The 24,765-nt window shown below is 37.9% G+C and overlaps 1 protein-coding gene across 1 annotated transcript; it reads left to right on the top strand.

Moving 5' to 3' along the window:
* The first annotated feature begins 6,433 nt into the window (after positions 1–6,433).
* GMNC (geminin coiled-coil domain containing) lies at positions 6,434–19,168 on the top strand. The gene is made up of 5 exons (XM_059691655.1): positions 6,434–6,631; positions 8,206–8,380; positions 10,024–10,112; positions 11,067–11,183; positions 18,548–19,168. The coding sequence occupies exons 1-5, from the start codon at positions 6,434–6,436 to the stop codon at positions 19,166–19,168; spliced, it is 1,200 nt and encodes a 399-aa protein (XP_059547638.1).
* Positions 19,169–24,765: the final 5,597 nt, after the last annotated feature.

Below are 24,765 nucleotides of genomic sequence, written 5' to 3'. Positions count from 1 at the left end.
TAGCATACAATTACTTTTTCACACACAAACACACACACACACACACACGACAATAAATAATATTCCTTTCTCTCCTGAGCTAAGAAATAAGTAATAGACACATAGATGGGTGAATGAAAATAGTTACCTTTATCACTTTATAAAAAGAAGCTTGACTGTCCAACATGTTTTATATGTTTAGTTTTAATAGGCTTCCTAAAATGCACTGCTGAATAATATAGACTGACTTGCCCTATCACAGGTGACAGGGACAGCCACACACAACTCTAAACGGGACAGAGGCTGGGAAAACGTTATTTTCCCTTCTTCCAATTTCATCAATCAAAAAAATCTGTTCCCTTGGCTAACAGTTGCCCCTGTATAGAAAAATGAGAAGTGGAGAGTAAGTCTTTGTTTCCCAACATCTTTGCACTTCCACTGCAAGTATTTCAAGGCAGTGTTTCCTGAATTCCTCCCTGTACATACATATGTATATATGCAAATATATAAACATTACAGTTATGCACATCCAGGTTGATAGATACTAAAGAATACACAAATAATTGCTCTTAAAATTTTTTAAAAATATGCAAGTTCTGCAATATGCTACTTGAATTTTTACCTATTGTGTTCTAGGGTAATAAACCATTTTTAATTTGCTTGCTTGGCTTTGGTGCCCTCCTACCTATAAATGAAGCCTTTGAAATTTATTTGTGTGTTTAAGATTATTGGCAATGATTTGGTCATCCAGTGCTAATACAGCTATTTCAGAGGAAGGAACACCTCTGGTTGGATAAAGAAAAAAAAAAATGTCTGCACTGTTCTCACCATAGCCCTCTTTTTCTAACATTTATAGACACTTTTGAAGTTTTCCTTTATTACTGAATTGGTGTTTTATTCAAAATTTTAATGCTTCTGTTCATTCATTCTAATGTCATTCAGCATTACTAATATCATAGAAATTATAATTCTCTGTATTTTTCTCAGGTTGGTTTTGAATGTATAAAAGCTTCTACTGGCCTAGAGGTTGTCATTATGCTTTCATTTTATGAAAAACAAAAGTGGAAAACAGAGATTGAGTAGAAATACCCAAATTTCATTGTTACAAATTTCAAGTAAATTTCTTTTATTTGATGATAAATAAGATAATTTTGCCACAAATCATTGGGTTAATAAGAATTCAGTTAACATGTTATAGATTACAAAATATGTACTTGCTTCAGCAGCACATGTATAGATTATAAAATATGGAATTATAACTTAATTGTAGCTTAACATCTTATATCTAAATATATTTATTTGTCTTCTTTTCATGAAAAGGCCACATTATTTCAGGTTCTCTGATAATTCCCGGGCTAAATGGAATCAGGTCTCAGTTGGCCTATTTTGCTATTACACCATGGGCTACATTTTTTGAAGAAACCATAGGGTTGTCTTTATTTCCACTATCTTCAGGGTAAAATTGGATGCCTTGGTCAGTGACAATTCACTTTTCAGGTCTTTAATGTCTAGTCAGCAATCCACCCATGAATCTATCAATAATTTCTGCGGGTGATTTCAGGAGCAATGAATGCACTGGAGCCTACTTTATGAAAATACTGAGGCTCCTGAAGCATAAATTCACTTCATTTCAAATTATGATTGAATTAGCATATCTCTGACATATGGTTATCATAATAACTCACTATTTTAATTATTTTCTAATGTGGTAGGAGTAAAACAGTAGGGAGCAGAGTTGTATTTATTTTGTTTGGTTTGGGATTTCACATCTCTAACCTTGTGGCAATGCTGTTAATTTCACTGTTTTGTATGTGATTTTGTAGTAGTATTGAGACGACTGCATTCCGAATTGGCCAGATAGGTTATCACAAACAGAGTTTCCCAACAAGTGCACCAAGTCACAGAGTTACAGCTTTGATAGGGCCTGGGAGAAATGGGAGCCCCCATGCCTCTCAGCAGTTAGGATAAGCCTCAACTATTTATTCCAGCTTACCCACAAACATTTTTTTAAATTTATCTTTATTGTTGAAAGTATTACAGATGTCCCCTTTCCCCCCACTTACCCCCTTCATTCCACACCTACCCCCTTATTTTTAAGTGTTATCTTATGAGAAAAGCCAGAAAGCCATGCTACAGACTACAGAACAAGTTTACCTCAAATATAGACCTATATCTATTTGCTAGCTACCCCTCAATATGAAGTAAACCACTTATATTTGAAAAATATACCCTTATACTTGATAATCTTCAAATTTGCTAATGAAGCAATAATATATGATTTCCTTTAATATAATGCAATAAAATATAACTGAAAAATCAGGCAATCATTTAATAAGCCAATAAAGGGCAAAAGTGTATTATGATGCTTTTTAAATAAGTTCTGGCTCAAACACCCAATAAAATAGTGTCATAAATATCTGTTCTCCTCCCTCTCACACAGAGGTTTAAAAAAATATGTTTATTGATTTCAGAGAGGAAGGGAGAGGGAGAGAGAGATAAAAACATCAATGATGAGAGAATCATTGATCAGGGATCCAGCATGCAACCCAGGCATGGGCCCTGACCACAGAATTGAATCATGACCTACTGGTTAATAGTCAATGCTCAACCACTGAGCACGTTGGCCACACCAAACTCTTCTATCGAGTGCTAATCTGAGTCAGGATTGAATCGAACATTATTCTTTAATTTATCCAAGGCCTTTCTCTTTTCTGGCTAATAACCTGATATCATTTTCTCAAATATTAAATTTATTTTGTTGCCAGAATTAAGAGTTACCAAACTGTTCTTTTTTTCATATATTCATACATTATTGCATATATGAGGGTTGCTAGAAGCCATGCTGATTTATAGGTGGTAGGGAATAGGCAATATCCCATCTGTATAAACATGATTTCTACACATCATTCTGGAGAGATGAAGTCAGAGCTATGTCTTATCAAACTAAATGTGTAATCATTCTCCAGATAGGCTGAAATAAAATATTCAGATGTTAAATCGCCCAAGGCAAATTACTACTGTACTGAATTTTCTCTAAGGATTACGCTTTTCTTTACCTTCATATGAAAGCAGAAATACTATCTTTTTATTGCCTGGAGATTCAGCTGTTGAAGCTATGGAAAAAAGCTATGCTTGTAAAGAGAATTTAAAATTGTTCTTTTGTTATATATGCTACTGAATTCACTAATAAGGCAATTGAATAAAGTGTCCTCCAGGGGTGAAATAAAAGAACATTCCATATGCCAAACTATTTATCTCCTTGGCCCACCTCTGATCATACTCTACTCATTTCTGTCTGTAGGTTTGGTTTGTGTGTAGGTCAAATTACCTCCTATTTTGTTATATCTTTGCCCTGGCAGGAGGCAGAGCCCTGATTCAACAATTGGGCTGTTATTAGCCACCCCCGCCCCCTTAACACCATCACTTCAGCTACAGTACAAAAGGCAGTTTTTAACAAATCTTATTCATAGATGGAAAAAAAATCTACATGTGTTACAATCACTAAGAAAATTGCCCCTCTTTCTTTCAAATATATAAATTAAAAATGACCAAAAGACTTTACATTATTGCTTACTTTACTCATTTTTCAAACAAACAAACAAACACCATCAAACAACCAACCAAAAAACATAAGACTTATACCTAAGCAATAGATTTAAAATAAAAAGATATGCTTAAATCAGACCTTAAGAATTTTGAAAATTTTCCATCAGTTTATGATTTCAGGAGAGCTTTATCTTTAGATTTATGTTCCATTGTCAATAGCCCTTTACTGTTTAACTTGAGGGATTCTCTACCACCCTAAATACTCCCACTTCCACTACACTAAAGTTGTTAATGATTTATGACACATTTGTGTACCTAAAACCCATTGACAATTTAAAAAAATATATTTCTAGCCCTAAAAAAAAACACCATGTTTTTTAAATGTAACTTTCATTTTCACTTATTTTTAACAAGCAAGACACAGCAGCACATGGGTTCAATAAGCAAAGTCTTCTACATCAAACAATAATAATAGCTACTATCCATATTGTGGATAGTGAATTAGGAATATTCAAGCATTAGTGGTCAGTTTTTTAACCTCTCAAATAGGTATTTCTTTCTTAATTTACCAGAGAAGCCTACTGAAGACTTAGAGAACATAATATAGCCCCAGGTGATTCAGTCTCAGAGTAGAGCTGGAATTTCAACCCAGGTATATGTTTGTATCCAACGCCTATGCCCTTTATTTTTATGCCATGTTTACACAATTGCCCATTTTGAGTCACTTTTGGGGTCAAGAAGTAATACCTTCCACAGGCTCACAGGTCTCATTTCTGACAGTTTTCAGAAAAACAAAAAACAAAAAAACAAAAACCCACAAAAAACAAAACTCAGTCCTCCTTTATCTACTATTGGTGTTCTTCACCCTGAACAAGATCATTGATTCTTACTACCTGAATGGATTTTGATCTGTTTTCCTCCATTACTTCAGGGTCATATTGCCAGGGCATTCTTTCCTTTAAGCAGTGAGAGTAGAGAGGGGACCACTCATGTGGAGTAATCCAGGCAGTAATTTCCAGGCAGTAATCTCCAAACCTGGTATTGTCCACTTAAAAATGCTTGTGAATAAACAGAATTAGAACAGGAGAAGAGGAGTCTATGAAGTCCGGAGCCTTCCTCCTCTTCCTCTTGCATTCTTTTCTTTTTTTTTAATTTTGGTACAGAACCCTTAATGAGCATCCGCTGTCTGCTAGTCACTGCTAAGTGTTATGGTTGATATGCACAAGGCAAGGCAGAATAAATAAAGGTCAAAACTGGTTTAAAGAAAAGACTATAAAAGCCAGAATCAGAAGTTTTCTCAATTCCTACGCCATGCCTGTATTAGTTGTCTGGGGCTTCAATAACAAGAACCACAGACTGGGTGGCTTAAACAACAAAAATTTATTTTCTCACTGTTCTGGAGGCTGGAAGTCCAAAATCAAGGAGTCTACTGTGTTATCAGTTTCTCCCAGGCCCCTCTCCTTGAATTGCAAATGTCCGCCTCCTGGCTGTTTCCTTTTCTCCTCACTTGCCATCCCTGTGTCTCTTTCTCTTCTTATAAGGACACCAGTTTCTTTGCTTCCAGTACCATCCTTATACCGTCTTAACCTTGATTACCTCTTTAGAGTCCCTATCTCCAAATATAGTCATATTGAGGGTTAGGGATAAAAGATATACATTTTGATGGAACACAATTCAGTGCATGAAAATGGCCATTGCATAGATGGCTATAACTTGCAGTAGAAAGAAGTCAAGAGATTCAAGAAAAAAAAAAATTATAGTGGTTAGAAGCATGGATGCTGGAGCCAGAGGGTCACATCCTGAGTCTGCCAGGACCTAACTGTGAAAACACTGGTCAAGTTTCTTAACTTTGGTGCATCAGTTGCCATCCTTTAAAACAGGGACAAGAAGAACACCTACCTCCTAGGTTATTGCCATTTGAAATAAGTTGGCTATTTCAACTTATGTATATGAAAAGTTTTAAAGATGCTATTATGCCTCTTTCCCCTCTGGATATGAAATCACAGGAATCATGAGAATAAAATGCAAGAGAGAAGATGGTGGAAATTAAACTTTTTAATTGAGAAGTATTGACACACTGATTTTTCTTAATTGTAATCATTTACTTCTATAATAGTAGTTGTGAGGATAGGACCAACACAGAGACACACACTTTAGATTCTTAAATTTGTATCCTAATTCATTCTTTATTGAGCACCCCATCACATGCTACAAATTGTCCCAGGCCCTTTGGAGAAAGCAGTGAACAAAACAGATAGAACCCTCTATTCTCCGGAAGCTTACATTCCAGATGGAGATAGATCACCACCACATCTAACACCCACTTTAGGAGTGGGGGAAAATGAGCCACAGTGGTTCTCAACCTTCCTAATGCCGCGACCCTTTAATACAGTTCCTCATATTGTGGTGACCCCCAACCATAAAATTATTTTCGTTGCTACTTCATAACTGTAAGTTTGCTACTGTTATGAATCGTAATGTAAATATCTGATATGCAGGATGTATTTTCGAGGATCGCGACCCACAGGTTGAGAACCGCTGATAGGGGGGAAAAAGCCAATCAATTCACAATGGCATACAGCAAGTTGCTATTTATCACGTGACCGGGAAAATACACAGGAGCAGTACTGACTGGATCCTGTTGCATGGGCTTCCCCTAGTGCTGGCCTGATCCCCGAGATGCGGGTTTGGGCTGACCCTGTGCCCTGGCACCTGCCAACCAGTCCGCCCCGCCCAGCCCGGTCCTGCGCACCACGAGGGCGGGAGCAGGAGTTCGCCAAGTCTGCCCCGGGTGCGCGGTCTCCTCCACCCCCGACGCGGGCAACGAGCCTGCACAGGCGCGGGTTTCGAAGGTTTCAGGTCCCAGCAGGCGGTCGCCCCGAGTGCTAGTGCTTTTGGCTTTGGCTGAATGACTCCTGAGCCACGTCACCAGTTTGACAGCCTCGCACCAAATCAGAGGCGGCGCGCACCGGGAGCCCCGGGCGTCCCCCGCGGCTCCTGCAGATTAGAACTCGCCTCTCCTAGCTCCTCCCCTCAGTCCCATTTAAAACTCCGAAAAATTAAGAGTGGACTCAGTTTCTGCAGCGCCTTCTTCCACTGCAAGATGGTGAGTGAGGAGCGGGCTTTTGCTAGCTCCCTGGTGAAGCCTGGGGGTGCTGAGAGCTAGTAATCTTTGCATGTAGAATCTCTCCCACCTTGGAAGGAAGATTTCTTTGCTACCTGTCAATTAAGACGGGTTCTTTGCTGCCCATCTCGCTTTCTCATTCCCCATCTCTCTCATCCTTTACCTTCTCTGTTATTTCTGTCTCCCAACTTTCCCCGTACACCTGCACTCACTTTTCATTCCACATCTTTCTGTAGATTATGCACATATCAGCAAACACTTGGACTTAACCTAGTCTAGGGCTATTTGGGGTTTGTTTTCTTCTCAGGTGTCAATTGCATAATAGCTCAGCTCTAATTCCAGTAATAACGTCAGGGAGAGAGCCTACAAACATGCTTTTAGAATAAAAGAAAATAGCACTTGCTAAACTTTGGCTGAATTTCTTTAGTCTGCACTGCCCAAGCTGGACTTGCTTCAAAATGGGCTTTTTCAAAACTTAATTTACCAGGAACATGTGATTTTTTTTCCTCTCTTATTTGTTTCCTTTGTTTATGTTATGCCCAAGAAAGTCCTCAAGTCAACAAGGAGTTATAGTGGTCAAAAGAGTTTGTCCAAATCTGCACTCCGCTGAAATGAATGGCTTTTACCTGATTAAACATTGACAAATAATTAGAAATGGGTGGTTGTACAAATTAACCCAGGAAGGCTGCTGCATACCTGCCCCTGCCTGGACATCTGGAAAGACTGTGTTTGAGGATTCCTGGGAGGAGGGTGCTCACTGGCTCAGAACACAGTGGAGAATACCTGCCAGGAAGTTAGGAGTGGCAAGATAACTTTGCAAGGGCACTGAGACCTGGTGATGGAGAGACTAGAGCTTGCTGTCTCTACTGATTAATTTAGTTCAGCTCTGCTTCTATATTTACTTGGAGTGATTTTATGCTCTTGAGCTTAGAGTGAGGAGTGAGGGGCAATATGTATTTCATTATCTCTGGAATATATCTATGTATCTGTTTTAAACCACTCAGATACCACAGGACCCAGTAGCATTGGAAGCCAGAGGAATGGGGCACCTGTAGAATTCAGAAAGTACAAAACTAAAATAAGGAGGTTAGATTATATTTTGTTGTTCTGTTTATTTCAGCCTTAGTATGATTTGTCTTTCAAGGCTATTGGAAATATAACTAAGATATTTGCTAGAAAGAGTCAAATAGTTCTTATGGCTTTGAATCATTAAGTAAAATTCCTTTTACTTAGATCATGGGTAGCCTGTTAGATGACTCAGACATGGCAATAAAGAATACTCCTGGATATGTACCAATTTGGAGCATCCAATACTAGCTTGTTCTTTGCTGAGAGGGTCTTAGGAAAGTACTGGGTAAGTCAAGGACCTGACCCTTCTACTATTTATATTTTGACCACTCAAAATTAACCTGGGATCTATACTTAGCACCTTTACTGTTTTTGATTCATTGGGTGTAATTTCGGCATCTTTCTCCCACCCTTCCTTTCCTCTCTCCAAATCCCCATCACACCCCATCTGCTGGGAACCCCTCTACCCTTCATACTGATTTTCACAGAACACCGTTCTGCCTTGCCAAGACCAGCACTTTGTAGGAGGCCAGAGCTATAATTGCCCGTATTCCACTACAACGTCAGAATCTAGTGTTGACGTTTCCACGGAGACTTGGGTCTCTTTCTGGGCTGCTGGTCTCCTGGACAACAGAGAGCCCCAACAAGCACCACAGGCACAGGGTAAGTTCTGCTCTTCCACTTTCCTGGTAGATCTGAAGCCCTTTCTCCAGCACCCATAGTTGCAAAGCATCATGGGCTAGAACTCTGTAGAAGAAGGGATGGTATGAAAAGTTTAAGAAAGCCCAAAGACTCCTGCACTATACAAGCTAAATAATCCATTCTTTTGTGCTTGCCAAATAGTGAAAACAAGATTCTTCCCCTTGCCTGCTGGACAGTTGGTATTTCTCCCTATACCTTTCAGTACTTGGAGATTTCTAATCACTGAGAGAGTTTGGGTCTGGGACAAAGTTTTATAAACAATACTAGTGGGATGCTTTTGGAATCAAGATACCAGTTAGAACATTTCTTTGGGAGTTCCCTGGGTATGATAGAAAAACAAGGGGAAATACTAACTTAATATTTTATTTCATAGAGAAAATTCTATGAACAATGTCTTGTAAGTAGAAAAAAATGATTCTTTTTTTGCCCCAAGAAGACTTCAATTTTGGAGGGAAGTATATCATTGATGGAAAATTGCATATTGATTTTAACTTAGAGCTTAGTCAACAGTATTTATAAATATTAAATAAATGTTTGTGTTAACATTCAAGTTTCTGAAAGAACTCTGAGACACTTTAGAATTAAATATCTGCACTATTGATTCTGCCACATAATTTTTTTTAATTTGAGAAAAGGCACAAAAAGCTCCAAACTATCAAAACACACACATATCAGGAAGAAATTTTTTCAGTTTTTATCTTCTACCACAAGCAACAGAATGTCCAAGACTATGAAACAAAACAGTTTATAAAATGTTATTCTTGTCTCCTTATCCATTATTCTACTTTAACTAAAAATATTCCAGTCGTATTTCTGTTTAAATACAGAAAGGCAAGAGTCAGAACTGTTCTAGGTGAGGAAAAGAAGGTAAAAGTAAACCAATTTAGTATGCCCAACCATCTTTTTCTTGGTAGGTACAGCTTATTGTCAAATATGAAAACAAAACAAAACACCCATTTGTAAAAGCCTGTAAAACGTACAGAGAATGGTATTTGAAAGACATGAGTTATCATTTTGAGATTTCACCAATGTCTTCAGAAAAGTAAGGTACAAATTATTTTAAAGTAGAAATTGCTACCACATAGAATTCTGCATAAATATTCTCCATCAGAGTTAACTGATAGGCAGACAGGCAGAAATTTTCATCTGGGGAAAATGGTAGCATCAAAAATAGAATTTGATTCTAGGGCCTACATTTTCAAGCAATAAAGCTTAGAAAATAGGATAAAAACATAGTGGAATTACAATGTTATGCCTAGTGGGGGGTGGAGCAGTAAATAGTTGAATGAATTAATAATGCAGATGGGACAGTCTTTATAAATTTAGCCAGCAGGAACACATATAGTAGGGAGGGATGTGACTTGCTAGCTCTTAAAAATGCACCTCTGTAGCTATTCGGGCATATAGTCTATAAATATTTGTCTTCTATGGCATCCTGGCCCCTTCCTAAAGCATTAAATATTTTGTTTTCCTGTGTGGAGGCAATGTTATTTTTGGAATGGAAATTGAACCTATTAAACATTCTCAAATCTTTTTGTAAATTCTTTATTAATCCAAAACTGCAAGTGTGTTTTCTCAGTTACCTATTTGGTGTTTCCACATAGAATCATCCAGTGACTCGAATTTCCCTTTTCCTAACTCTTGTTCATGGGAAGAGGCTCAGCTTTCCTCTCAGCTCTACAGAAACAAGCAGGTATGTGCAGAAGATCAGAATACCGGACCGGCCATGCTCCATGCAGTCCATTCTTAAGGTTGTTCCTCAATGTCACACTGCTTCCTTTCCCTTTTAAATTCATATGTTAACGTTCAGTTTATGACCAAAGTGACTATAAGTCTATAGAGTGATAAAATTTAGGTGATAACACCAAAGAAAAAACAAATAAACAATCCCCAGAAAACAAACAAAAAACACCACCACAACCACCAATAGCAACCAAAACCCACTAGGAAGATCAAAGCCAAGCCCTGGCTCTGCACATATATTAGCTGTATGCCCTCTTGAATCCTTATTTCCTTATCTGTGAAATTGAAATATTTTGGCTACCTTCCTCTGTGAGCTGTTGGAAAGATCAAATGATATAATGAATGTGATAATATTTTAAAATCATAGTTCATCACTTGGAGAAGGAATAATGGTTGTAAGTTTTTTACAAAGATTGCTTCACATTCCATAATTTGCTTATAGCTGTTCCAGAGAGAGTAATTTAATCAAGTGGACACATAAGCCAATCAATCTGAGGCTGAGGGAAGCCAACCCACTTTTTTTTCTTCTTCTTCTTTTTTTTTTTTTGTAAAGTACAAGGTAGGAGTCCAGCAAAACTTTTCCAAACACCTTTTTCTATATTTAAACAGTTGCATGCAGTTCATTTTCCTACATACCTTCCCTTGTGGTTACAATTTTAAAAGTCATATAATCTCTTCAAACACTTGGCAATGAAAAAAAAATCAGGGCACAAAACTGAACAATCAGGTGGTAGGTGGGTGTAGACTGAATTTAGGCCTCTGAGGAGGAGGGCTCCCTGAGGTAGAGTTCTTAAAACAAACAAAATAACAATCAGGCTTAAGCAGGTTAAGGATCAGTGGCACTATTACATGGTTACAAAGTCAATATAGTAGAGCAGCCTTCACCATTGTCTACTTTTTGCAGCTCCAAGATACTCTGGTGCAGAAGGAAGAAGAACTTGCTAGGTTACATGAAGAGAATAATCACCTCAGACAATACCTGAATTCTGCTTTGGTTAAATGTCTTGAGGAAAAAGCCAAGGTATGTACCTCTCCCCTCTATACGGACAGAGTGGATATAAGTCTATTTGAGAAAGGAGAGCATTTGGATAAAACTCCTTGATTAAATGGAGGAAGTGTACCAAACATGCTTTCAAATGCATTTATAGGATGGATAGATTTTTCTAATCAAAATAAAGCACTTTCAGAAGAATTTTTTATTTATCATTTCTTGGAAGCAACCAGATTATATATTTTAGTCATATATTACAAAAGAAGTTGCTTAAGGATCACAAGCCAGCCAAGGGAGTTGCTGAGACCACAGAACTTAATCAAAAGACAGACTTAGTTAGATGGAACATTGGAGAGGGAATCAGATCTGAGGAATGCTGGGTTTTTTTCATTATCTGTTTGACTTTCCGTGAATCGCTGTCACTTAGGGCCTCAGTTACCTTCATCTGCAAATGAATGGGCTAAAAGATCTTTTAAGAATCTTCCCAGCTCTGAATTGTCATGAATGTGACTGAAGCCCAGATCTCTTGACTGCCCATTAGAGATTGCTAATTACATTATCTTTATTTTGTAATTGAGTTTTAGAGAGAGGGAGAGGGAGAGAGACAGAAACATCAATGTGAGAGCAACATTGATTGGCTGTTTCCTGCACAGGCCCTACCAAGGATCCAGCCCAAAACCCAAGCAAGTGCCCTGACCAGAAATCAAACCATCAACCTTTCAGTGCACAGGATGATGCCCAACCAACAGAGCCACATTGGCCAGGGCTACATTATCTTTTAATAAGCATTTTTCTTACACTTTTAAAATGAATTATTCTAACTCAAGGGTAAATAGCTTGCCCATAGCCCCTTTTTGTTCTTCTTCATTGCTTTGGGTTTTGTATTTTTTGTTATCTTTTTGCCATTCTGTTATTATTATTGATTTTATCAATCTTTACTTTCTTCTAGACAAGCCACATTATTTGAAATGATTTAATCTAAATTGATGATTTTTTTTACTACTCTTACTGGACATAACAGTTCAGAGAAAAAAGGGCACACTATTTTTGATTCCTTTACAATTCAGCTCTTCTCATTATTAGCCTTAACTCCAGAAAAAGAACAGTTATCAAATTAGTGCATGATATTAATTAGGCAGTTTTTTCTCTTATTCTCAATTTTGCAAGATTTAGAATACTATAATACATATCACATGGGAGTGCTATGAAAGTTAATGAAATAAGAGGAAGCAGTGTTACATAGTGTTTCTTTTTTCTTTTTGGACAGTAATTTCAACTAATTTATTATTTTTATTTTTTTAAATTTATTTTTATTGTTGAAAGTATTACAGGTGTCCCTATTTTATTTTTTTTAATTTATGTTTATTGTTGACACTACTACAGATATTCCCCTTTCCCCCCCTTTGCCCACCTCCACCCAGCCCTGCCTCCTCTTCCCTCTGGCCATCACCACACTGTCATTTGTGTCTATGGGTTATGCATATATTTTTTTGGTAATCCCTTCACCTTCTTTCATCCAGTCTCCCCTTCTCCCATCCCCTCTGACAACTGTCAGTCTGTTCCATGTATCCATGTCTCTGGTTCTATTTTGTTTGTCAGCTTATTTTGTTCATTAGACTCCACATATAAGTGAGATCATATGGTATTTGTCTTATTTCACTTAGCCTAATAATCTCCAGGTCCATCTAAGCTGTCACAAAATGTAAGATTTCCTTCCTTTTTACAGCCATGTAGTATTCCATTGTGTAAAGGTACCAGAGCTTTTTTTAAAAAAATTATTATTTATTTATTTATTTATTTATTTATTTATTTATTTTTGTTTCAGTGGGCTCTTGTCTTCTAGCTCGCTGATGTGGTCCTCTGCTTCTTCTAGTCTACTGTTGATGCTTTCTATTGAGTTCTTTATAGTAGTGATGTCATTTTTCATTTCTTCTTGGTTTCTCTTCATTTCCTCTTGGTTCTTCTTCATTTCCTCTTGGTTCCTACATATATTGTTGAATTTGTCTTCCATTCTTTTCATCCACCTTATGGCCATTTCTCTGAATTCTTTCTCTGACAGGTTGCTTGCCTCCATTGCCTCCATTTCGTTTACTTCCTTTTCTGATGATGCCTGTTTTTCTTTCATATGTGGGTTGGTTCTTTGTTTCACCATGATCTCTCTTCTCCAGGTGTTTGGTTATGTAGTTCTCTCTCTGCTGCATTGATTTAAAGGCACAAAATACAACACAACAAGGCACAACGTACAAGGCACTGAACAAAATGTATTCATGATATTAATAACCCCAAATAAAGGTGACCACCCAAGCGAAGAGAATTAGGGGATAAAGAAGAAAAAAAGAGAAAAAGATTAAAGAGAAAAAGAAAAAACAAAAAGGAGTGCCAAAATGAGATTGGGAAAAGGGAGAGAAGAAAAAAACAAACAGACAAAAAAAAATGTAAGAGAGAGAATGAAATAGAGGTGGGGAAGAGGCTATTTGTACGGGGAAAAAACTCTAATAGAACCACAACTAATCTCAATGAATTCCAGCAGCAGATCCATGGAGATTAATGCAAACTACAAACAACCACTAATATCAAGCAAGGCAAGGGAAAACAGAAGCACAAAAATAACTAGAGAAAGAAAAAATAAGCAAAACAGAAAAATGAAAATGAAAAACAAAACAACCTCCCAAACAAGCATAAAAAAAACCAATATACTCAAAATCAAGCAAACACTAGCAAAACGACAGAGAGAGAGAAAAAAAAATTGGATAGTGAAGAAAGATAAGAGAGAGGTGTATATGGATTTAGAGCAAGGGATTGGAAATTAGATATATAAGTAGGGTGAAATTTAGAAAGTGGGTAAAAAGAAGGAATAGGGAAATTCTAAAGCAGGAATAGGGTAAGAGAAACAGGACAACAAAAGGGGAAAAGTGAGCAAGAGAGTTTTGGCTTAAGGGTAAATGTGAGATAGAGAGAAATGATGCTAAAGAAACGATGAAAATAGAGTGTAGAACACTAATCCCAAAATAAAATAAAGAAAAATAAAAACATAAAATGACACTTGAAAAAATGGTAAAATGATAGCAATAATACTGGTTAAAAAATGTAGTAATTAAAAAGGTAAAATCAAGTGATGAAAAAAAATAATAAAAAATAATAAAATAGGTTCTTAATGAAATGGTGAAAAAAGAATAAAGAAAAATATAAAAATATGCAGTAGTGAAGGTGCTTCAGATCTTCTACTCTTCTTTTTGGCACGCCTTAGTCCTGCCAGGCATTCAGGAGAGTGTTGAATTTCCCTGTGATACACTGTCCCTCCCTGCCGTAAACCACAGTCCTGATTTTAAGGCAGGTTGTATTTGTTTACCAGACTGCCTTTATTTGTGATCACAGAAGAGACAGTTCATGGCTCTGCCTCTGGGTGGCAGTGTGTCTGGATTGACCTCCGAGGTTATAAGTCCTCTCTATCAGTAGGGTTTTTTTTTTTCTCTATGGTACTTGAAACTGATTTGGGAAAGTCCACTGCCCAGAGCTGGTTCTTTAATCCTTACTGCCCGCTCTGTTTCCCAGGCTCCCCAAAAAGAACTTTCCCCTACAGGCTCTGCGAATGACCCCAACTGGGGAATCCCATGCACTGGGTTTAATAATCAAATGCACGGATCTAAGGGGAACTGTAACAAGAGCCTGATACGTTGTGCGAATTCGCAAGCCTCCACCTTCCAGGTCTGCGCGCAGTCTCCGCGCGCCCACTCGCCCCTGGCACCAAGCAGCCGGCACACTGGCAAAGTCCAAGGCTGCTTTTTTACATCCAGTCCAGCTATGGGCTTATTTTTCGCGTTCCCTTCTGCCAGCAGCCCTGTTGGGCCCCTTCCCCACTCACGGGTCACACTGGTCCCAATGGCTGCGGACTCTGTGGGGCGCAGATTTCGCCCCGCGCGAGCTAGGTCCTCTCTCCAACCCGAATTGCAAACTGTACCTTTAGGGGAAGTCTAACCTTTCCATGCTCGTCTGAGTTCATGCAGTCACGCTGCTTGAGATCCCTTGTTTCCAGGTTAGTAGCTGGTCTCTGGATGCCGGCAACAGCCACCCAAGATGGCTCAGCCTCCACTGCTGAGCTGGCGCACCGAGAGAGGTTTCAGCCGCAGTCTCCAACAGTCCTTTTTTTCCTGGGGGTTCTCGGTCTTTCCCAGCTGCAGACAGTCTCTCAGCTGAAAATCCTCTGCCTATTCGGGCTGCATGTTACCCATTTCAGCTGCTCACCCTTATCTGCTCCAGGACAAGGCACAGGACACGTCCGATATACCTCCACCATTTTCTCCTCAATTATTTATTTATTTTTTAAATTTCTTTATTGGTTAAGGTATTAAAAATGTGTTCTCATCCCCCCATTAGGGACTCTAATTATTAATATAAACTTAAATAGAATACCACTTGCTACTTTCTCTTTTTTTTTTATCCTCACCTGAGGATATATGTTTATTGATGTGTGTGTGTGTGTGTGTGTGTGTGTGTGTGTGTGTGTGTGTGAGAGAGAGAGAGAGAGAGAGAGAGAGAGAGAGGAGATAAACATCAATTGGCTTCCTCCCATATGCACCCTGACTAGCGATCTAACCCACAACGTAGGTATGTGCCTGCCCAGAAGTCTAATCAACAATCTTTTTGGTGTACCGGATGATGCTCCAATCACCTGAGCAACCCAGCCAGGGCCCACAACTTTTTAATCCACTCATCTCCTGCAATGATCATAGGGCTACATACTAGTATATACTTTTGAATTAATGATTCAGGATTCTTAGGATATATTCCCCAAACTAGAATCACTAGGTACAAAGGCAGTTCCATTTTTAATTTTTTGAGGAAACTCCATACTGTTTTCCACAGTGGCTGCACCAGTATGTATTCCAACCAACAGTGCAACAGTCCGCATCCTTACCTGCACTAGCTGTTTGTTGATTTATTAATAATAACCAATCTGACAAGCATGAGGTGATACTCATTGTAGTTTTAGTTTACGTCTCCCTGATGATTAGTCACTTTGAGCATTTTTTCATATGTTTTTTGGCGATCTTTATGTCTCTTGAGGTCCTTTGCCCATTTTTAACTGGATTATTCATCTTCCTTTTGTTAAGTTGCATGAGTTCCTTATATATTTTATATATTAACCCTTTATCAGATATATCATTGGTAAATAAGTTCTCCCATACAGTAGGCTCCCTTTTAATTTTGTTAATGGTTTCTTTTGCTGTGCAGAGCTTTTTAGTTTGATGTAGTCCATTTGTTTATTTTTTTTCCTTTGTTTCCCTTGCCTTTGGAGATATATTAGCAAAAATATTATTATGAGAAATGTCTGAGATTTTACTGGCATATTTTCTTCTAGGATCTTTATGGTTTTGTGACTTACATATATATTTTATCCACTTTGAGTTTATTCTTATGTATGGTGTAAGTTGGTGATCCAATATTTTTGCATATACCTGTCTAATTTTCCCAACACCATTTATTGATGTGACCATCTTTACTTCATTGTATGCTCTTGCCTCCTTTGTTAAATATTAATTGAGCATAATGGCTTGGGTCTATTTCTGGGTTCTCTGTTCTGTAACATTGATCTATATGCCTCTTCTTGTGCCAGTACCAGGCTGTTTTGATTACAGTGGCTTTGTAGTATGACTTGATATATGGTATTGTGATCCCTCCAACTTTGTTCTTCTTTCTCAAGATTGCTGTGTTTACTTGGGGTCCTTTTGGGCTCCATAAATTCTTTTGGAATATTTGTTCTAGATCTGTGAAATATGCCATTGGTGTTTTGATAGGAATTACAGTGAATCTATAGATTGCTTTGGGTAGTATGGACATTCTGATGATGTTAGTTCTTCCAACCCATGAACATAGTATATGCTTTCACTTACTATATCTTCCTCTATTTCTTTTTTCAATGTCCTAAAGTTTTCTGTGTACAGGTCTACTACCTCCTTGGTTAATTTTATTCCTAGTTATCTTATTTTTTATTGTTGCAATGATAAATGGGATTGTGTTTCTAATTTCTCTTTCTGAGAGTTCATTACCCTTTATAATAAAAGCCTAATATGCTAAGTGTCAGACCATTCAACTGTTCGACTAGTCACTATGATGCCCACTGTGACATATACTGACCACCAGAGGGCAGACACTATGACCAGTAGGTTAGCTTGCTGCTGGGTTCCTGCCAATCAGGACTGGGCAAGACAGGTTGACATGCTCTGGAGACCTCCCATGGTCCCTCCCGGGCCCCAATTGCACATCTGGTGGGGTCCCTTGGCCTGACCTATGCCCTCTTGCAATCTGGGACCCCTTGGGGGATGTTGGAGAGCCTGTTTTGGCCCAATCCTGGCAGGTCAGTCTGAGGGACCCCACCAGTGCATGAATCCATGCACCAGGCCTCTAGTTGGTATATAAAAACGCCATCAATTTTTTGTTGTTAATTTTGTATCCTGCTACTTTGCCAAATTTATTTATTAATCTAGTAGGTTTTGTTTGTTTATTTGTTTGTTTGTTTGGTGAGGATTTTTTAGGGTTTTCTATGTACAATATCATGTCATCTCCAAATAATGACAATTTTACTTCCTCCTTCCCAATTTGGATTCCTATGCCTTTTTCTAGTCTGCTGTGGGTAGGACTTCCAGTGCTATGTTGAATAAACTAATTTTAATTATTTTTTAGGTAAAAATACAAACATTTAAAATTATGTATTACTTCACAATTATTTGATTGTGAAAAGATACATCATTGGTATATCATACTAACTTAAAACCAAAAAAAATGTTTTATTATTTTGTGTGTGTGTCTATGCATTGTTTATTTATTTTTGCTCAACCTCTTCACCTTGTTCACCAAGTCCTCCAACCCCCCTCCCCTAGTTCTGTCTGGATTCAGATGCTTTAGATGGAAATCAAGGCTCAGTGATTTCAACAAGCCATTACTATGCCTGTGCCTTAGTCTCTTTATTAAAGGAAATTTTAACAGTGCTTAAATAAAATGAGATCACGCATGTAACCAATGTCAATTACATGATAGTTGCTATTATTTTCCATTATAATAATAATTACTTCCCTGGATAAAAAAATTTAAAGACATAATTTACTCCTTTCAACTTTTAAATGATTAGTAAAAAGTATAAATTGGAATTTCTAGGTGGTAAATTCTCATCATAGATTTAAACTTAGAAACAGAAGCTAATGCAACCAGTTTTACTTGTGCGTGTGTGTGTATGTGTGTGTGTGTGTGTGTGCGCGTGTGTGAAAATAGAAGTTTAATCAAGTTTTCTAAGGACGTAAGGAGGCTAGTTACTGTTTGAAGTAGGTGTGATTACACAACAGTAAAGAAAATGATGTTGCTTGATTTCCTGACTGTGTAATCAAATGTTATTTCCCCAGAAATTGCTATCATCAGATGATGTCTCCAAAGCATATGGAAAACTCAGAAAGGGGAAGAGGAAACCCAAGGAGCAAAGATACTCTCCTCCTGAGATCCCCCATCGCAAAAATGTCAAGAGGGACCTCTCTAGTGAATTCGCTAACTGTGAAGAGCAACCTGGGCCCCCTGTGGACCCCTGGGTCCTTCAAACGCTTGGGTTAAAAGATCTCAACACCATTGATGATACCGTATCAGCTAACTACAGTGCCCTCGCCTCTCCTCCCAGGAGAATCACCAGCACATTTCCCCAGTTTCTGGAGGATGCAGTTGATTATGAAAAGGCCCCCACGGAGGATCTGCGAATTGACTATGGAGGTGAAAGCACCACTCCTTCCTGTGGCACTGCCAGCCCTGGGGAGGATTTTCACTTCCTTTCTCAACTTTCAAATCCCCCAGGAGGGCTGCAAACTCATCCTTACTATGCTTCTGATGTGTCACCCAATAAGACTGAGATGGCCTTTTCCACATCCCTGAGCCCTCACTGTAATGTGAAAACTCATTCCTTCCACCAGGGACAAGCCTTTGTTCGTCGAGATGAAGAGGGGGGCTGGAAGTTTACCTGGGTTCCTAAACAGTCTTAGTGACTCCTCTCCTATCACAAAGGACTGCCCTGAACTCTGTTTACAAAGACCTCTCTTGCACTTGAACCTGACTATGTGGAATGCAGAAGCTACTTCTCAGAGTGCCTCCTGCCACTTTAAATGTCACTCTCAATTGCCCACTTAAATCTTCAGGGAATGGCTTGCAAGATTCTATCATGAAACATGTCTGCTCTTCTTTCACCTAAATTTGACTTACTTACACACCAACACCTGCTGTTGACTTCCTCTCAGCACTTGAAGAAGGTATTTTTCAATTGCCTGTATATTCCATTGAGACCTACATTTGCTGTTCCAATTATAACAAATTTAACAGATTTTCTTCTTGCATCAGCAGTTTAAATGTTCACAGCTTCCACACTCTCACTTGTATCACTCTCCTGCTCCTCTTCATTTCTGAAAACTGCCTTTAGAAGGAGTACTATTGTTACTCTAAGTACCTGTTACTGAGTGTTCAAGTAGCGGGGGGGGGGGGGGGTAGGGTAGAAACAAGTGTCTTTGCGCATCACCATGGCCTGAAGACATATGCAGATGTGAATAATGTTATGTGTAGTGCAGTTCAGTAAGTTGTGTGTCCCAGGGTGGAGCTGACAAGGTCTCTTTAAACAGCTGTATCTCTGCTGATAAGCACTACCACAGATACGTTAAAAAATTAAAGAGAATTAAAATTACCTCAAAATGGCCCAAGGGGTATCCGTCTCTATAGGCACCTGGCATTGCCTCTTAAATGAATAATGGCCCAAACAAGAATATTTTTGAGGGACTTGTGATCACAAATCAAATTATCATCCTAATTACCCAGATGCTGACCAACATTTATTCCTGAAAACATAGGCTACCCTGGTTCTGCCTATGTATCATTCATTCATTTATTCATGTATTCATTCATTCATGTATTCATTTTTTTCATTCACTGCTCCACCCAAAATATTTCTAGAACACCCACCATATAGCAAGCACTGTACTGTGTATGAGGTGATAATAAAATATGAGCAAGTTAGACACCATGGCCACCCTCATGAGACTTAGAGCCACACATCTGCTGTGGCCTCGAGAAAGCTGCTTCCCGGGTGTGAGGATTCAGTCTTCCCCGCTGCAGAGTGTACAGGAGTTGAATAAATAGCCACCCGCATTCTGTGAATTGAGGCCGGGTTGCAGGAGCTTCACTCCAACACTGCCATCCCAGGTCACTGCTCTCTGTAGGTTTAATAGGCACTGCAGACATGTTGGGTGAACTTTACATTTAATTAAAAAGAAACGTGAGCCATTTGTAGTTAAGTCTGGAATCATTGCTCTGATTGTAGTATTTTTTTTTCTGGTGTGAGCCCATTTTGCAGGTTAATTCTCAGTCTTTAGTGAGAATTACTTGCATCTAACAAATAGAGGCATTGATTTTTAAATGTGTGCATAGATTTAATACAAATGTTGACATCAAAGATGTCTCTTTCTCTACATAAAAGAATGAATTCTTAGTGCTCATGTTAGTTCTTCTTTCCAATCCCCCAAGCTACCGTGCTTCTCGGAATCATTTACACAGTATCGATGTGCGCTTCTGCTTTTTTGGATCAAATTTCAATTAATGATAAAATCCACCATGTTGAGCCTTTCCCGCATTTTTCTGTTTTCCACTTCTCAATAAGTTACCTTGTATAATCAGGGCCTGGAAGCATAAGTCAGCTATTTGGAATTATTTGTAACTAAGACATGTCTTTTGTTCTTGTTGCTGTTTGTTTTTGGCTTTGTTTTGCTGACCTATTTGCTTAGCAAATAGCCTATTTTATAAAGTATTGTTACCACCTAGTTTTCTTTAAATTTAACGAAGTGGAATTCAAGATTTCAACTAATATTATTCTCCATCATATTTTAATGACTTACAAAGAGACATAACACATTCTATTTAAAAAACAAAACAAAAAACTGCCTTTCAAACTCTAGTATCTGTGCCACTTGTGGCTGAAATCTGTATCTTTTTAAAATAATAAACTTAAGAATTAGAATTGATTGATTGCACTCTAATGCACTAGGAATCAAGAAAACAACACACTATTTCAGAATTCTAAATGATCAAGTTGTAAAACAAAATTGGTCAGTCAACAAATATTTATTTTGCATTTTATATGTCTTATCATGTGTTATGTACCATGAGGAAACATCCAGTCTTAGCACAATGCATTTGTGATATAAATATAAGGCACATGAAATGAAATAGCTCTTAATGAAACTTGGTTTAAGACTGGTTTAAAGATATTACAGTGAACTTATAGTAAATTATGATAACTTGCTCTGCTTATATCATGGGTAGTAGCAGGGAAGAAAATGACATCTAATTAAAATCATATCTACACATCTTATATTTGTTTGAATTATGGATAGAAATTATTTTGTTGATGTTTGAAAAATTGGAAATTTCTTTCAACTGAGTATCTAATTTTTATGATTTTTACTATGGTCCTCCAGTAAGCCACAGTTAATATTTTACTAATATAAAGTGAGAAATAAAACCTAAATATGTTTATGATCATGATGAATATTTTTATATTGTATATTAGAGGCCTGGTGCATGAATTTGTGTGTGGGCGGGGTCCCTCTGGGTGGCCTGCAGGTTTAGGGCCAAAACCCGCAGTCCAATGTTGCCTGCAGCTCCTATCTGCCGCTTCTGCTCATTCTGCTCGCACCTAATCACTCCTGATCAGGAGAGGCTCACACTGCCCCAGCAGCACTCGCCAGCTATGAGCCTTGTGTCTGACGCCCTTCCAAGGGGAGTGGCCTGCAGAATGGGCTGAAACCGGCTCTCCGACATCCCCTGAGGGGTCCTGGGTTGCAAGAGGGCACAGGCCAGGCTGAGGGACCTCACCAGTGCACGATTGGTCCAGGGAGGGACCGTGAGAGGGCTCCAAGGCATGTCCGGTCCATCTTGCTCAGTCCCAATTGGCAGGACCCCAGCAGCAAGCTAACTTACAAGTTGGAGCATCTTCCCCCTGGTGGTCAGTGCATGTCATAGCAACTGGTTAACCAGCTGACTATCTGCCCTCTGGTGGTCAATGCATGTCATAGCAAGCAGTTGAGCAGCCTTAGCATATCATTAGCATATTATGCTTTGATTGGTTGTTCTGCCATTCAGTCTATTTGCATATTATCCTTTTATTATATAGGATAAGATTTTCTAATAATGGATTTTCTTCTTATTATTTTAACTGTAATCTTGTTGGTTTGCATCTCTTTTTATGATGTATATGGCCAGACCAATGTCCTCAACATTCAGGGTTAAAGGTTTTTACCTTTATTCATGATTCATTAATGAGGCTTTCAGATGTTAAGTGGCTTAAAGAATTAAGTGCTTGTGAGTATAGCACACTCTTAACTAACCTCTTATAAAAATTATAATTCAGGATCAATTTTTAACATTTGATAGTATTTCCAGAGTTCTCTGATTATCTGTAAATAAATTATACTTGTATCTCACAAGTATCTGGAAAATAAGGGCAATTGGAAAGTCTCACTTAAGGTATCATTTCATGAATGAGATTATTTAAAACTGCAGTGATGCTAAGCTATAATTTTGAAAAATTAGAAGAAAAGAAACTATGTGAATCAATAGAAATAATTGCTCTATTGCTCAGACAGTGTGGCTCAGTGGTTGAGCATTGACCCATGAACTAGGAGGTCAGGGTTCAATTCCAGGTTCGGGCACATGCCCTGGTTGCAGGTTTATTCCTCAGTAGGGGGCATGTAGGAGGCAGCCAACTGATGTTTCTCATCATTGATATTCCTCTCTTTCCCTCTCCTCTCTCTGAAATCAAAAAGTGCTCTATTGATATACAAGGGTTGGAAAAGGAGGTTTACAGTTGCATTGTGACATTCTTTTGAGTTAATAATGCTATTGTAATAATCAAAACCTGCATGTCTTTTTCCATAGGAATGACTGTAAACCCACTTTTGCCCACCTCTGTATTTCAAGAAAACAGAAATTTTAAATTATGACAAATAAATTTCAACAAATTACCTGCATCACAAATACAGAGGAATGTATAAAATTAATACATCCATTGATAACTTTTTTAAATCCTCATTTAAGGGTGCTTTATTGATGAAAGAGGGAGAGAGAGAGAGAGAGAGAGAGAGAGAGAGAGAGAGAGAGAGAGAGAGAGAGAGAAACATCCATGTGAGAAAGAAACATAGATTGGTTGACCAGAGATCAAACATGTGAAATCTAGGTATGTACCCTGATCAGGAATGAAAACCACAACCTTTTGGTGTACAAGATGATTCCCCAACCAACTGAGTGAGGTAACCTCTTGCCTATAAAATCATGATACAAATTTTACATTTGCTTCAGTTTACCAAAATATTCATACTAAATATTAAATTCACCATTTTCTCTACTTTTCATGAAACCAAATAAAATTGGTTTACAAGTTATATGTTCTATGTATGTTACTTAACATATTTGTCACAATTTGAGGTACATTTTGTTGCATGAACATAACCAGACTTCCAGTTCTATCTAATTCTTACATTAGATATTCTATAAATGTAAAATATAATTTAACACTTAATATTTTAAAGGATTATGATTTGTTTGTGATTAAAGTATCTTTTAAATATTTGCAAGTTGGTTTGTAATAAATTTATGTCTAATAAATAAATGACAAAACTTTTAAATCTTATCTTTGGACCTTATTTTAGAAATGATTTTCAGTGAATGGAACAACAGACTAAAATGTTTTCTGTACTTATTTCTGCCATAAGTTTTGGCATAGATTATGTATTTTAATTTCCTAATAGTGGTATGGTTAATCATTGAGGCACTTATTCAACAGATAATAGAACTTCTGCCAGATTCTGCAGAAGATATAAAGATGAAATATATGCTCAGACTAACTTGGTTATAAAAGAGAGAAACATAATTTCAAACATGCTTAATTAAAACAAGGAAATAATTAGCTCCCATAATTGAAAAATTTGTGCTTTATATATGGCTGCATCTAGCTGCTCAAGCAATGTAGTCAGGAATCTGATTTGTGATCTAAAAAAGACGATGATCAGGAATGAATTCCAGAATGGTATTAAGATAGTACTCACTGCACAAAAGCATGACAGAAATCAGGATGGGATAAGCAATGTGAGCTTGAAGAGCAGCAAACTACAGCCTATAAGACATTATCTAGTTTTGTGACATTCTCCTTGCCCTTCATATTTTATAATATTCCCCTAAATAAATAAAGCCTCAATTATATTTTTCAGACTGGTCTCAGATATACCATGATGAATTATGAAAATATTGGGATGTCTGCAAATGAAAATTGTGAGTAGATTTTCCCTGAGGCCACTATATAGGGCAAATAGCCTTAAGGGCAGCGGTTCTCAACCTGTGGGTCATGACCCCTTTGGCGATCGAACGACCCTTCAACAGGGGTCGCCTAAGACCATCTTGCGTATCAGATATTTACATTATGATTTATAACAGTAGCAACATTACAGTTATGAAGTAACAATGAAAATAATTTTATGGTTGGGTCACAACATGAGGAACTTTATTTAAAGAGCCAGAAGGTTGAGAACCACTGCTTAAGGGAATG

Source organism: Myotis daubentonii, chromosome 3, assembly GCF_963259705.1.
Source record: "Myotis daubentonii chromosome 3, mMyoDau2.1, whole genome shotgun sequence".
NCBI lineage: Eukaryota > Metazoa > Chordata > Mammalia > Chiroptera > Vespertilionidae > Myotis > Myotis daubentonii.
The sequence above is the reverse complement of the archived record's forward strand: the minus strand, read 5'-3'. Positions and strand labels throughout refer to the sequence as shown.